This window comes from Lipotes vexillifer, unplaced genomic scaffold (genome assembly GCF_000442215.2).
Source record: "Lipotes vexillifer unplaced genomic scaffold, Lipotes_vexillifer_v1.1 scaffold645, whole genome shotgun sequence".
In the NCBI taxonomy this organism is placed as follows: Eukaryota; Metazoa; Chordata; class Mammalia; order Artiodactyla; family Lipotidae; genus Lipotes; species Lipotes vexillifer.
In genome coordinates this window covers 3,237,467-3,254,574 of record NW_006777439.1, presented here as the reverse complement: position 1 = coordinate 3,254,574, position 17,108 = coordinate 3,237,467, and the positions used below count along the sequence as shown (strand labels likewise).

The window sequence follows — 17,108 nt, the reverse complement described above, 5'->3', positions numbered from 1 at the left end:
TCCCTACAAATGACTCTGGAAATTTTTGAAATCCCAAATAAATATTTAAATATATAAGGAAATAACTTTTAAAAGTTTCAGTCTCTAATATTTAAGGCTTAGTAGATATAAAAGATTTAATTTAGATGTAAAAGGTTTTCATTTAAAACTCCTTTACTGTTTGTTTCTCACTAATATCATGGGTTTAAAAAGTTTTAAAATCAAATTATATATGTACTCCACATAACTTAGAAACTAAAAAATATCTATATGAACATTTCAAAAAATTTCAGAGATAACCTGATATCCAACCCATCTGCTCATTAAATGAAACCTTACAGCACTCTTAACTAATTTAGCTAAAACATCAATAATTCCCAAAAAGGTACTGTGGAGAAGAAAAAGTGAAAGATTACTGAATTTCACCTTTTACTAAAAAAATTATAATTCCACTTGCCAATTTCAGAATAGGATAAAAATAAAACTGAGAGATTATTTTTCAATGTTCAAAAACATACAAAGGTAAAGTAAAAATTAGGCCCAAGATTAGATCTTTTTCTAAGAATACTGCACTTTAATACTAAGTTCAGAAAATCCTAAAAACAAAGGGCTGAACATTATATATGAGGAAAACACATAAAAGTGGCGCATTCTACATATGGCTCCAAATTAAGCATTCATTTGTTCTCATAAAGAATAGCAAGAAAGGGGGAAAAAAGAAATAAAAGTAAATATTTACAAAGAACTCAGATTAAGGATAATGTACGTGTATGATATATTTTAAACTCTGAAATTAAAAAAAAAAGACTGGTATCCAGAAAACTGTTTATTATGTACTTAAAAAGGAAAGGAAAAAAAATGTAGTCCTGATAAATGGCGCTTTCACTATAGTTCTCATCGATCAATCTTATAATCCATCAAGTGGACAGACAGAAACCACCAATCATTATTCAGTTGGTTACAGATGTGAAATGTTTTCAGTTTATTTATACCAGCACAAAACAGTAAGTGACAGGAAGTGGAGTATAGATAATTTATCAAATACTTTTGATTAAACACAATTTCCTTTTAAAAACATACTTATAGCATGTTTTATACATATACTATTACCACTAAATAGCAACATGACTATGAATTTTTTTCTATTTCACTTAGCACAACAAACAGAAAATATTATAAAATTATCATTAATGAAAAAATACAATAAGAAGATTCACTATGTCACGTATACGATTAGACAAGTAAGAGCAACATACCAGTCTAGCCTTCTACAAACTTTAGAAGTAAACCAACATATTATTTCAAGTTGACTACCATATATTAACATAAATTTAATACTGAAAAGTGTACATAACAACTGCTTGGAGATATCAGAATTTTAGCTTAACTTTCTCTTGGCATTATGAACTGAAAGCCATACCCAAATTTTGAAGCAATGTCATACACTTGTTTTTCATGTTGAAGAACCTTCTCACGGTCCCCCTCAAACAGTAATGTAGCGACACTTAGCTGATTTGGATCAAATCCTTTAAACTACAAAAGAATATTATTATTACAGATAAGTCTTAGCCTACAAAATAGTAAATCAAAATACATTTTGCTCTTTTTTCTTCTGATCTGAGCTCAAACATACCAGCTCTTCAAAATCTGAGCTTTGGAACTTTACATGTCAATCAAAAAGAATGCTTAATGTACCTATTTAGGTCATCACAACAGAACAGCACTCAGGAAAAACACTTCATTTTAAAGTATGCCAAGGTATCAATTATAATGACATATTGGTATGGAAATACGACAAATTAACTTGTAAGAATTATAACTGTACCAAAGAATCAAATAAAACTACCAAAATGATAGAACATAATAAAGTAGCAGGATGTTGGGGGGGAGTAAAAACCAGCAGCACCCTTACATACATACCACCAATAACTTCTTATTAAGTAATATTTTCAAAGGAGACCTTATGTATAAAACAATATAAAACACCTAAGAATAATCTTAAAAGGAAATACATAACTTCATTAGGAAAACATCATCTAAAAAAAAGATGAGAGAAACGTATGTTCCCAAATGCATAAACTAAATATTATAAATCGGTCGACTTTTGCCCAAATTAATATACTAGTTTATTCCAATTTTAATAAAAACCTCAATGAGCTTCCTAAAATGATGAAGAGTTTCTAAAAATTTTCCAGGATACTGAACAGGTAGATAATGGTGATAACAAGGAAAATTCTGAAAAAATAAGAGGGAGAACTAGATCTACAGCAATTAAATCCATTTAATTTTTCAAGAACAAAAGCTCATTAAACAAAAGCTCTTTTCAAGAACAAAAGCTATTACATAAAAATGTCTTTTTCTTATATATGAGAAGATGTCTTAGACATGGCAAATCAATGTAAGAAAAGCAAGGGGCTTCCCTGTTGGCGCAGTGGTTGAGAGTCCGCCTGCAGATGCAGGGGACACGGGTTCGTGCCCCAGTCTGGGAATCTGGGAAGATCCCACATGCTGCGGAGCGGCTGGGCCCGTGAGCCATGGCCGCTGAGCCTGCGCGTCTGGAGCCTGTGCTGCGCAACGGGAGAGGCCACAACAGTGAGAGGCCCGCGTACAGCAAAAAGAAACAAAAAACAAAAAACAAAAATGAAAAGCAAGGACAGGTTAGTTAATGGTGCTGTCACAACTAGTTAGCAATCAGGAGAGCAAGAGGTGAAGATTAACTTAGTTTTTTTATCTCACATCATAAAATTGAGATAAAGTCAAACAGTAATAAAGACAAAAAGTTTTAAAATTCCCTTTTAACAAATAAGTGAGAGAGAGAAGAAAATGGTCCTAATCATAGTTCTGGAGGAAGACAGGCTTTTCTAAGCTTAAAAGTAATTAAATAGTCAAAGGAAAGATATAAAAATTAGAAACTTTTGCACCAAAAGAAAAAGAAAGAAAAGAAAGAAACCTTATTAAAAAGGAGTCAACTGACTGGAAAAATTATTTACAACATTTATGAAAAAGGCATCTAATAATTCCATTTTTCAAAAGGCACACAGCAAGGCATTAAACCATTCCCCCTGCACCCCCCAAAAAGAACAAACAGAAGTTGTTTGTTTGAAGTTGCTACCCCTAGCAAAATAACCACATTCAACTAATTCACAAAAAATTACATCTAGGAAATACAGGGAAATGGTCAGTTTCATTAGAGTTTCAAGAAATATCAACTAAAATAAAATACTATTTCCCCCCTGGATTTACTAAATTTAAAACAAAAGAAAACAAAAAATCCCATATGTAATAGCAAGGATGCAATCCAAAAATGGCACATATGCACTGTCATGTGTCAAAAGTTTTAAAAAACAAATACTTTTATTCCACTTCTAGATATCTACTATGAAGGAAAAACTTCAAACTATAAAAAATGTTATATGCTAAAAGTGTTCAATGAAGTGTTATTTTTAGGAACTTCAAATCCGGGAAAGCTTTTATATTTTCTGAAATTGAATGCATAATTGATTTACTTGATTAAATATTTACTCCAACCTAAAAAATAACAATTATGAAATGTACACAGCAACGTGGAAGAACATAGGTGTGTGTGAGGAAGAGAAGTCAGAAAACAAAATATCCTAAGCATTAAAAAAAATTCTTACCTTTGTAATATAAAACTTTTTTAATCCATCCAAAAATGATGTAAAAATAGAGGAAACCTGAGGTTTGAGAGCATGACCTAAGAAGAAAAAAAAAGTTCATATTTTAAGTTAATAGCAAACTAATTTATCTATGTTTTTCATAAGAGCAAGAGGCTACTTTAATTTAGTATCCTAAAAGAAAGTGAACATTTCCATGACTTTAGTTTTTAAAATCTCCTATGTTATACATATAACATATTGGTATTAAGATCTACATCTTTAAAAAGTCACAAACAACTTTTTGTTTACCAAACTCCTTCTTGGGTTTTTTTTTAAACTCAAATTACTATATGTAATTACTACTACACATAGGTTAGGTTATCTTTCAATGGTATAGTTTATACACAGTAAAATCACTTCATTAATTTTTATTTCATTAGGAACACCCAATGGTGGCTAGTTCTACTTTTATTTTTTTTAATTATGCAGAAACCATTCAGAACTATAACCAAATATGCAGTCAACGCCAAGTTTAAGATTGTTTCTTAATTAATTCTTAATTCATCCAGAATTGTTGGCATAAAACTAGTAATTGCTTCCTTAATTATACCCAGAGTTAAAATTGCCAAAAAAACATAAATGGTGTCTCAGAGTCTGTTAAATTAACATCGTTGCCTGCGGATTAAGCTTAATTGAGTAAAATTCTTTTACTGTTTTCTCATTGTTTTCAGAGTAGCAACTTCTTAACTCCCATGACTATAACATTTAAGAGTCAAGCATCTGGCCTTAGTACTGTGAGCCCAATTCAGAAAAATTTGGCACACCATTTATATAGAATTTTTATAAAGACTTTTAAAGCCTCTAGTAAATCTAAAATTATCTCCAAATAAAACATTTATTTTTAAAAAAGGCTTTAAGGTTTTGGGATTTTGTTTATTTTTAAAGTGTAGATTCCTTCTTTTAAAATAGGTGCAAACTAGCTTTTTTGAAGGAAAAAGGGGGGTTGAGAGAGATATTTCTGGAGGAAAAATGATCACTTGCAGTTTTTTTTTCCATTCATCTATTTTTTTAAAGTGAGAATCTGAATCTGTAATATTTATTACATTCTTACAGATTATAATAAGAAACTATATTACATAAAAGACCAAGTAACCAAATAAATCTTAACCAGAAGCTAAGAGTTAGGTAACCATGCTATAACCAAACAAAGCAAAAAACAAACAAACAAAAAATAAAGAGCAGATGACATAGACATGAACCTAGCAATCTTTTTGAGATCCTGGATCACAAGAGGTTTGTTTGGGATTTTTTTTTCTTCCATGGTAACCTGTCAGAGATGTTCTCTAGCATAACCAGTGTTTTTAAAAGATACCATTTCTAGCATGTATAAAGTTAAAGGTAACACATCATCAAAATATTCACTCACTGTCCCAAATGGAATTCAGCCTACTTTAACAGCAACTGGAAACAAATATATAAACATAAATGTGTGAGTGTGTGTATCTGATCCTCATAAAAGACTTCTGGTCCACATATTTTTACGCAATGTATGAAGATTCCAAATATTACTACCCCAATATGGAATAATCCTTAAGGGTATATGTTCATCTTATCACACTGAAATTTAAATGCACAACTTCTATTAACACTACTGTGAGTTAGTCACATATATCCCTAATACTGAGTGATGTGATAGCCTGATGGAATATGCTTCAAGCATAATTATTGCAAAAGTGATACTTTTAAGTGGGTGAGGTATTAGTATTAATTAAGAGGATATTATTATCTTTTACTTATTCTTAAATTAATGTTGCCTACCGAACTAATTACATTCTAAACATATTCCAGCTATTGTGTTTTATTTTATATAGAAAACAAAGGAACTAGTTCCTAAATTTACTAGCTAGACAGTTTGATTAGTGAATTTTGTTATTGTTACAGTGTTAATTAAATAATTTTAAAGGATTCCATAAATCCTTATGTTTCAAGGAAGTGCTCCAAAGCACTGGAAAAAGTCGGGCTTTGGGGTCAGACAGATTTGGGTTCAACCCCAGCTCCACATATAACTTGTGGACTTTGGCCAAAGTATTTAGCCTTTGAATTGTTTATAAATTGGAAATACAACCTTGAGGGATGGTTGTGTGCTACTGATAATGTGCTTAGCACTACCCTATATGCTATTCAAGATTTGTTTACCCTCTTTTGCTAATTTGATGATTAAGTCAATCGACATGTAAGTGTCTGTTATGTGACAGGTGCAGGACACATAAAAATGAATAAGAAACATCTCCCAAATCTGACAAACATTAGTTCACAGGGAAAATATGTAGATCGTTTCAATGTACTCAATGATATATATCATTTCAATATACTGAAAATGTATCATTTCAATATAATATATTGAGTTGTGTAAAGGAGAGGGGTGATAATAAAAATATTAACAACTAATAATAAGGCTTGTGCTTTGTTAACAATCAGTACAGTACAAACACTGACCAATCAGCCATACAGTTGGTACAAGGTCCCAGACATCCCTTGCTGTGCTAAGAGTTATTTAGTTGGTTGATCATGAAGTCATGGCAGGATATGTAGGTGGGAAAGCTTCAGTGAATACTGAGAAATCAAAAAGGTTACAGACAGCCAAGAAGCATGATCAGATCTGTACTGCTAAAGGATCACTTTGGTGGCCAAGTAAAGGGCAGAAGGAGAGGAGACACACTAAAGACTAGCGAGAGTAGAACCAACATTAGAGCATGTTCCTAGGTACCGTAATGAGAATGTGGAACAGGGATGACAGATAACCAAAAGGATCTTTCTTTGAACCTACATTTAAATTGTTATAGATCCCAGTTATAAATAAAATCTGGCCATATCATAATTAGTTTTACATAGGTGGCTATGTCCAACATAGTTTACTATCATTATAGCATATAAATGGATAACACAGTCTTATTAATCAGATAGATACATGGCTCTCTTCAAACCTAGATCTCTGAATGCAGGCCAAAATACACAGGAGTCTTGGTTTTCATTTGATTTAACTATTTCATCATTTATAGGACACATTTATCTTAAACTTTTATCAGTAGTATAGTATTTTGAAAGTAATTTACTTAAAGAAATAAAAGCTGTGACTTAGAAGAATCTAATTTTAAAACAAACCCTTGATATGCTATCAACCTGAGTTCCTTAGTTCAATTTCTATATAATTATGATAATCATTCTTCCCTAAATTAAAATCTAAGCTACTCGTACACCAAAGAAAAGCCTGCCTAACTTGGCCTTTAGTATTTATTATTGAGCAATCATTCTGGGACTATTTTGAGGGTACTTAAAGTCTATAAACTTAAATCCCAAACTAAATTTCAGCATATGGAAAAATTCAGAAGCAATAAAACTAGAATTGATAAGATGATAAATCGTGTCAGAAAGTTTAATACTTTAAGCAAAATAGGAAGAAAAAGAAAACATGGTTAACTGTTACTGAATTCTCCACCTGAATATTCCATGGTCAACTTAAACACAACCCATCTGTAATGTCTTTTCCCCAAAATCATCTCTTCTTCTAGACTGTTATTCAATCCACCAGTCAATCAATCAGACATCAGGAGTTGCCCTAAACTCTTCCCTTTATTTAAACTTCCACATCCAGTTGGCAAACTGTTCTTTGGAATATCTATTCTTTACTCTCTATCTCCACTGCTGCTGCCTTGAACAAAGCCCCCAGTATTTGCCTTTTTAACCATTTCAACTCCTCCTCCATGCTTGCACCATCCTAATCCATCCTGCATAATGCTAGCAGAATGAGCTTTCTATAAAGCTGATTTATTGTATTCCCTCTACAAAGATATCCCTCCTCTGACAAGAGAAAACCCAAATCTATCCTGCAAAGCCCTAGTCCACCCATCCAGCTTTATCTCTTGTAACCACTTTCACCCTACAGTCTATTTCAGCCACACAGAACTATCTGAAGAAGTTCAAACACACCATTAAGGTTTTACAATTTCATATTTTTTGCTAATAAGCGAACAAAAATTTGGTAGGAAAGAAGAGGCTGTCTCAGGCAAACTTCTATTCACCTTTTAAAATTTTGTCTAAGCATCACTCCTTCAAGAAGCCTTTCCCCACGCTCTGCCTCAATCTCAAGCAAAATCAAGTAGGATCAACCCCTCCTTCATCTGCACCAGGGTATCCAGTGCAGTCTTCTTTCACATCACCTCTAACACTCCTGCACTCATTCATTTATACAATTGTCTGTCCTCATTAGACTGAGAACTTCCTGCAGGACAGGAGCTATGACATTTATCTTTCTAGCTCTGTACTCAGTACTCTTCCTGGCACATAACTGGTGTTTCAAAAGTTTTTGCGGCTTAGTGAGCAGATTTTTAAAGTACCATTCCTTACTTACCAAACTGAAATTGCTGGTTGTCCATGAGGCGAATAGATGCAGGAGCACATCTCTGTTTTAAAAAGATTAAAAAAATGTGATACAAATTTAATACAGTAAAGAAGCTAGAGAGGTAGAAAATGAACGTCATCTTTCTGTATTTGAGATTAAGAGCTTAGTTCCTAAGGATACATACAGGAAAAAAAATCTTAACTTTTTATATAGTTTTATGACAACAAATAAAACATCAGTGGCTTCTATAAAGTATTTGGAGAGGAGAAATCTATGTACATAATATATATATACATACACATGTTGCCAGATCTTTAATTTATCTGCAACAAGATCTGCTTAATGCCTAGCAAAGACCTGTGGAAATACCTAAAGGAAATATTAGGCCTCAAAGTAGATTATTTTAAAACAAAGTAGAAAACTTATAAACTAAAATCAATGCCTAGAGCATTATGCCACTGATGAACTACAATGGGTCACTGCGCTCTTATACTCTTTTAAAATGAGGAAGATGGTGGTGGCATTTTTGTGGGCCAAAACACTTTAAAAATTCAACTGAGATGTCTTCATAGATAAGGACTTGTTCTTTCTTTTCATTCCTTCTCATAATCCATTTTAAATAGAAAAACTATCAGACAATGGAAAGAATTCTAAGATCTTTCAAGGTTACTTGTATGAAAACAGCAACAAAACTTGAAGCATAATATTATGTATCTAAAACATCTAAAACTGCACCTGTGTTATATTTATCTAGGCACACACTAAAAGCTGCAAGGAAAGAAAAATGAAGAAAGCAAATATTCAAATTAACTTTGTGATGCTACAACACTACCATACAAACACTAGCAAGGTTTAAGTTAGCTACAGTTTTTCCAAAGAATTTAAGTGAGATTTACCCTAAATGGGATTTTTATATTCTATGCAACTTTTTAACATGGTTAAACTTCCACCAAGAAGCTGCTTTCAGACCACAAAGTTTTGACTGTCATAAACCTTTTAAGCATTTATCTTCTGAATAACATTTATCAATAAAATCTTTATCAGCACAATGTTGAGATTTATGAAAATAGAATCACTCAAAAGAACAAAACTTATAAATATATACCTTAACTGTGTGTTATAACATTTTTGCTGTTATGTGCTTTTAATTGAACAAATACTTAATTTTATAAAACCACTCATAATACATACTTTATTTTACCCAACAAAATGACTGGTTAGATTCTTATTTTGAACACTGTATAATTTATTTCAACTTTGATACTAAAGGTGAGATAATACAATCTATATTTTTAAAAAGTCATTGCCATGGGCTTCCCTGGTGGCGCAGTGCTTGAGAGTCCGCCTGCCGATGCAGGAGACGCGGGTTCGTGCCCCGTTTCGGGAAGATCCCACATGCCGCGGAGCGGCTGGGCCTGTGAGCCATGGCCACTGAGCCTGCGCGTCTGGAGCCTGTGCTCCGCAAATGGGAGAGGCCACAACAGTGAGAGGCCCGCATAACGCAAGGAAAAAAAAAAAAAAAAAAAAAGTCATTGCCAAATCTGAAAAACAATATTAGGTAATTTATATACTTAATATAACAATAACCTATTGCCTTACATTTTATAGAATCCTATTGTGTGCAAGCTGTTTTCATATGTCTTTATTTAATATAAGAAACAACTTTGTCGGGGTAGCAGAACTGGTATTATCCCCATTTTACAGATGAGGATGTAAGAACCAGAGAGACTAAAAGACATGCGTGAGGTCAGATGACTGTAAAACAGTAAAGACAGAACTAGGACCAAGATATCCTGACAGCTAGATGAACGATATTTCAAATATGCCACACAGCCTCAAAAAAAAAAAAAATTAAAAATCACAAAAGACACACACATACTTACACACACAGAGCTTTCAAGTCACATTTGAAACAAAAATTACATGAAAACCATCTTACTTGCTATTTTGCAGTGTTAGTAAAAGTACATTTATAAAATAAAATAAAAAATCTACAACCTGAGTACTTTCAAACCTTGGTATAAACGTATCTTTGTAGTTGGGCTAATGTTTCTAAAAACATTACCAGTTTCCAAAATACTAAAGGAAAATCAATTTTCCTGAAACATTTAAATTAAAACAGGCACATCAACTTCAAATAAAACAAATAAAGCCTGAGTAGACCAAGTTTCTTTTCTTCATAAAATAAACAGAATATCACATAACATATGTATTTATATGTTTGGGCTTAAGCATACCAGTAAAATACGAGAAAGAATTCAGAGCCATTCTGTCATTATTAGAAAAAAAACTTTTAAATTCCTACCAACAACTTGTAAATTCCATCTCTTACTGCCACTCAGATTCTACTTCACCTGTATCTATAGCAGGTGTTATTAATGAAAACATAAGCACACATATAACAGAAAATGGAAAAAAAGCATATTACATTTATAGTAAATTTCTAGTGGAATTTAATCTCTGAAACAACTAAAATACAATATGTAGGCCTTTGATGAGATCTTAGTTTGAAAGACTATCCACAAAATACATTTTGGGGACAACTGGAATAATTGATTATAGAATGAATACTAGATGGCATTAAGAAATTACTGCTGGACTGACAGATATAGAGAACAAACTAGTGGTTATCAGCTGGAGTGGGGGGGTGGATATAGGGGTGGAGAAGTTGGAGGTACAATCTGTTGGGTGTAAGACAGGCTCAAGGATGTATTGTACAACACAGGGAATACAGCCAATATTTTGTAGTAATTATAAATGGAAAGTAGTCTTTAAAAATTGTACAAAATTTTGAAAATTAATTAAAAAAAAAAAACGGAAAAAAGTACTGCTGATTTTCTTAGACATGATAATGGTATTGTGGCTATAAAAAAGAACACCTTAATTTTCAGAAGATATATACTGAAGTATTTGGAAGTCAAATGTCATAATGCAACTTAATTTCAAATGGTCAAGAAAAAATACACAAATATGTAAAACAAACAGCAAAAAGTTAGTAACTTTTGCATATACAAGATGAATATACAGGTGACCACTGTACTATTCTTTCAAAGTTTGTGTATGCTTAAAATTTTCAAATAAAAGTTGAAAAAATAAGTGAGAAACTTGCTTCAGGGCACTTGCTACATACAGCAACTGATATTCAATTATATTGAATATGATTTTAACTTGACAGCTGAGTTATATAAACTAGTCAGTCATCCACTGTTCCTATTTATACTGAGGCAGAGTTGATGATTACATACTAACATATCGAAAAAAGAATTAAAAGCTATAGAAAGCTTTTTGTATCTAGATAATAAATATTAAATTCACTTTCAACACTGACTTTTAAAAATTATCAAAATCAAACCAACAGCTTTAGTAAGTCTCATGTTTTAATAGTGCCACATTTTTAAGAAAGTCAGTGAATGGAGTTTTTCAGTTATTGTCACAAGTAAATTCTCATAAGCAAAGCACAGCATCAAGATTGCTTTAGATTCTCCAGCAAATAATCTGTAAGTCACTATGCATCATTCTAAAAATACAAAGGAGGAAAAGTTTCTTAGAATTTTAAATCAGAAGTCATGACACCTAATTAAATAGGAGTCCTTATAATCAAAAAACCAAAATAATATTACTATTCTTAAAAAACAACATTCAAACTAGGTTACTATACTTACAGTTAAGATTAGGTTATATTTTAATGCTATAAAACTACTTTGGTAAGTTAAAAAAATTGAAAATAACTCCTTTAAAAGTTAAAGACATCACAAATTCTGAGAATTTGAGCTCGAAATTCAATCCCGTGCTATACAATTATGCTCTGCTAGAGTATTCCATAGATGAGGAAAGGGGAAAAGGGTCCTTGAGTTAAAGTGACCCCTGGTGGTAGGTGATCAGAACTAACCTGAGGGGATATTTTTACCTAGAAATTTTAATGGTGGGTTGATGATACATTCAGGGTATTTAAGGAACACTCAAACAAAAATTGCTTACTTGAAGTGGAGTTAATGAAATAACTGATTTTGTTTTTATTATGATAAATGCACTCTGACTAAAATCGCTTAGGTTACCTGCTTGTACTTTATACTTTAGTAAATAGTCTAAAAAAAATTATATGAGAAACTCATTATGGACTAATAAATAAATATCAATATCTTTGTTTTATCTGAGCAAAGAAGAAATAAATAAACCACAGTGACCTCAAAGCATGGGTATATGGATGACTAAGTCAAATTGCTGCCAATTTCTTCCCTTTAATGACGCTACAACCAGGAATTTACTTGAATACGTAACCTGAAAAATAAAAAACAACCACTCTAACTAGTCTTATAAGAAACACATCAAAAGATTTCTGCAAAATTTGTTTTTATGGAACTAAGTCATATTGCTTTCTTGTCACAGGGAAAACCAGAACTCGCACTTCATATGAGACACTTTGTTCGAGGAGGTATCTTAGTTTACTAGCTACTGGAGAAAGAAATTCAATATTAACATGTTTCATATGTCTGCATGATTTCTTCTAACTTCATAAGGATAAACTATAAAATGTAAGCACTGAGTGGCAGTCCTCTATCTCTTGTATCTTGGTTAAAAAATGAATAACCTTTGGGGCTTCCCTGGTGGCGCAGTGGTTGGAAGTCCGCCTGCCGACGCAGGGGACGTGGGCTTGTGCCCGGTCTGGGAGGATCCCACATGCCGCGGAGCCATGGCCGCTGAGCCTGCGGGTCTGGAGCACAGGCTCTGCAGCGGGAGAGGCCACGGCAGTGAGAGGCCCACGTACCGGAAAAAAAAAAAAAAAAAATGAATAACCTTTGAATTAAAAAGGTTCATTTTTTCAAGGAGTAAATCAAACTTTCAGTATAGACTCTGGAATGGCCCTAGTTCCTGGGCCTTAAAACTATTCTGGAGATAGTCTACTAACATACTGTATCAGAAGCTAATGCTTCAATACCAAACCCCTTGTATACGGCTATACAAAAATTTAAGCACAGAAAATTTTATCATGATATGCAGTATCTTTGGTGACTGTTAGAAGACAGAAACCATGTCTATTTAACTTACATAATATCAACTGCACTATGTTGGATATAAAGTTAAAAACATACTCTCCCACATAAAAAACACAATAAAATAATTGATATTAATTTAATTAATAAATTTTAAAAGTTCAAAAAAAGGATATGTAAAAGAAGAGAATTCTGTTAAATACAAATTTATAGGCATAAAAGCTTAAAATGCAGACAGAATTAGTTCTTCCTCTAATAATAAATTGGAATTGACACCACAGATGAAATCATGCAATATTTAAGGCTATTGGTAAACTGGTTAATCCTATTAGAAAGGATATACTGGCTTATAGCCAGGAATCTACACTGTAAACAAGAACTTTTTTAGCAAGAGAATTATCTCTTCGTTTTAAAGAATGAAACAAATACATAATACAGGGTAGATATTTCCCTCCACTTATGTTAAGGGAAGGGGCAAAAGTTAATGCCAAACAGTCTCCTGGTCAAAATTGTACATTTTCAGTTTAGTAAAGGTGTAATGACTAGAGCATGTCTCATAACTGTCCTCAAGTCTGATACATTTTGCTGGATCACATAGTAAAGAATCTAATTAACCAAACATTTGGCTAGGTTATTCCCTCTGCTTCAGAGGGAGAAAAACATGACATCAAAAAATGATTTAAAATAACAATTCCATTTTCTATATGTAACAAATTATCTCCAAGAATTATCACTTAATATAAATAAGCTTTAAATGTTTTACAATATAAGTGCTAAACATAACTCCTTTAAATTTATTTGAAACCCTACAGGATAAATCAAGTTGAAAACAGAACAATTCAGAATTGAGATATAACAGTCTGAAGTGTCAGACATGAACTATGTATATCTTCCGAAATTACAGTCTAAACTCACTAGAAAAAAATACCCTACCAGTTTAAAATTGTTTAAAATAAAAGTGATGGTAGGTAGAAAGGGCCATCCCTTGTCAAAAGAAAAAGCTGCCTTTTAATCTGTAATTCTAAAACCCTAGTTCTGATACTGAGAAATACAGTTTTCAGAGGAATTTGTACTAATCCATACCACATACAGACAGTCAATGTTTCCTCGTAATGGAACAAATTGGTCCTCTCTCAATACCACGAGGCATAACTCCTAAGTTTTTATTGGCAAAGGTGGGGGAAGATCCCAAACTTTGTAAATTGCCTTTGAACTTGTTTCAACACTCCATGTTCCCTTCAACCCTTGTAAAAACATACTTGCCATTTTAAAACAAACAATAAAAGAGAAAAATAAAATATTATATCTGACACTGATATTCTGATTAAAAAACACAATTTTCCCCCCTCTTGAGAAGCTACCGTAGGAAATCTACTCTCTGAGAAAATCTTAAAAGCCACTTACCCATCTACTGAGTAAAGCTGGAGATTCTACTGGACTGACACTTATAAGATAGAATCACATTAATCTTCCACTAAATCTTCCTTTCTAGCTCCTCACAAGGCAGTGAAGTACTGAAAGAGGACAGTTCCTCACATGGACAAAGATCAGATGAGTGACCTTAGTAGAATCCTTCTGCTGCCAGTATAAAGTTGCTTTATTTATTTCCTTCAGTAAGAATAGTGATAAAAATATACACAGAGCCCACTTAGCTATCTGTGAACAATCATGTCCACTTATTTCCAAAAGATACTCATCCAAAAGCAACTTGAGTCTGAAAATAGTGCAAAAATGGAAGTGCTATGAAATGACAGTGAGGAATTACAAGCAGCCAACTCATTACTCAATCAAGAATTTGGCACAATCGTAAACCATGTACCATCTATTTTAATGGGTGTCAATTTTCTTGCTATCAACTGAAATTCCAAATCACAAATTGAACAATGACTAGTGCCAAAACCTGATAATTTTCTCAATTTTTCTGCTTGAGAATATTGTTATAAAGCAGGGCAGCATATACAGTACCATTCCTGACACGTGAGATGTGTATACTCTATAAACTAATATATAAATGTACCTAAACATAATACATTTACCCATTTCCAGGAAAGGGAATGCCTCTCTATATGTGCAGTATAACAAGAGTAAAAAATGCAGGTTCCCCAAATAGTGGATTATTTCCAAATCCCAGTAACTATTCTTAGCAAGTGTTTCATTCGTAAGAGCAACATTTGAGAATGAAATATTATCTATCTAGACTTTTCAATCAGTTTCAAGTAAGGCAAGCTTTCCAATTACATGGTATTTTTGTCTCTAAAAATTATCTACTACTAATTACAGAGAACCAAATTATTAAAACTATAAATTAGAAAGGAGCTTTCTTTTTGACCTGGTTTTTGGGTGGCACTTTCTATCAATCATCACCTTTATTTATCCCAAGATATATATATTCAATATAGTTTTGTGTAGTGAATTTAGATTATGGTCATATTGTAAATACACAAAGAATTTTTAAAAAACTTTTACTGATTTATGCAAAGATGAAGAAAAATGTTACCACCTGCCTTTCATTATCACAAGTAGCTCTTATCTGTTACTTTCTATCAGGAGCATATTAAATTGTAACAAAAACTGCAACAAATTGCACCAACTATTTATGTTTAAATTCAATATTTCCAATTTTAGTGAAATTATAAATTAAGGATTTTGACATATTTGTACACCATTTCTCATTAATGAAACCTAAGACAGATTTACATGTGAGTATTTTTAATGCGGAAAAGCAGATGGAGCACTCAGGAAAGCATAAAATATGTCTACTTCTATTCCAAAGATCATATAACAACACTTTTTAACAAGTCTACTAAATCTGTGTTCAACAGTGGAGGTATTGTGAAGGGGCAGAGTTGGCCAACATAGACTGAGTGTGTACTCACTAAGATCTTCTGTTAAAAATACATACAAATCAGACTAGTTCTATAGATTCTATAATTATTTTAAAAATCTAATTTGGCATTCATGTTTATTTTTCCATAAAAAAAATGGAGGCAATAATGGTCAACTAAAAACATGCCATTCAAAACTTGAACAAGAGGGACAATATAAACTGTATCTTTAATAATAAAGCTTTTCTTGGAGGGGTATGGTCAAGCTTGACAAAGATGAAAAGTAAATAAAAATAAAAGTAGTTAACATAAAGAATGAACTACAATACAAATTGAAAACATTAGAATAAAAAATATCTCATTAAGGAAGATTTGAAATTAATCAGAAAATATAATCTATTTATGGAAAATATTTGCTTTTATTTTGATTTTTAATTGGTGAATTTATGGTTATTTTCTTAAAAAGAACAAAAAAAACCCTAGTTTCCCATTCTTCTAGTAATGAATTCACAGGCAAAACCATAAGGCTCTTCAAGTACTTCTTTTGTTTCTTAACACCTGAGGTATCTTAACTTCGAAGTTACTTCCTTGGCCTTTAAGTGATGGAAGGGTTTAGCAACAAGTTAACAGAACACACGTGAACTTTACCACTCGGTGCTCAAATATTTACATCTAAAACTTATCTCCACTCCTTTACTCAATATTTCTACTTTTAAGTATTACTGCCATCTCGTTATTTTAGCAAACATAGCATAATACTAGCTCCTTAACTGTAACATAATATCCTCAAAGTTCAAGTGAATTAGGAACTCTTAAGGATTTCAACATCACTTCCGCGTTAACACCACCAAAGTAAGCTGCCACAAGTTCAAGAATGTTCATTCCATGACTATACGTGTCTTTTAAACTCTTCCTTTTACCTAGGAGTAAGACAACCAAGATTAAGGAGCCTATGACTAAATCTTGATGGGGGGGGGGAAGCAATCTAATGATAAGTAACTGAAACTACTTGGAAATTATAAAAATTACCCTTCTCAACTGTTAGATTAGGTGATCATATAGTTGAACTTCTTAAAAGTGAGAAACTGTAAGAAAGAATGAGTGTCTCAGAAGGCAAAACTGAGTGTAAGGAATAAAGAGCACTGGAAATGGTAAATATGTGGGTAAATATGACATTTTTTTTTACTCCTTTTATATATTTTTAAAACATTAATAGTGGTTTGGTTCTCTTGGAATGGTATGAAGATAAGACTCAGTACCTTACAAAGTCCGCAATGAAACGGAGTACTTGCTAGAT

General features: G+C 32.4%; 1 protein-coding gene across 1 annotated transcript in view; it reads right to left on the bottom strand.

Moving 5' to 3' along the window:
* The window catches only part of AGPS (alkylglycerone phosphate synthase), a 136,831-nt gene that overhangs the window by 39,894 nt on the left and 79,829 nt on the right, over positions 1–17,108 (bottom strand). The window contains exons 12-14 of the mRNA XM_007451100.1: positions 8,005–8,056; positions 3,618–3,694; positions 1,400–1,512 (exon numbers count right to left, since the gene is read on the bottom strand). Coding sequence (XP_007451162.1) covers positions 1,400–1,512; positions 3,618–3,694; positions 8,005–8,056 — 242 coding nt within the window. The remainder of the gene's footprint in view (positions 1–1,399; positions 1,513–3,617; positions 3,695–8,004; positions 8,057–17,108) is intronic.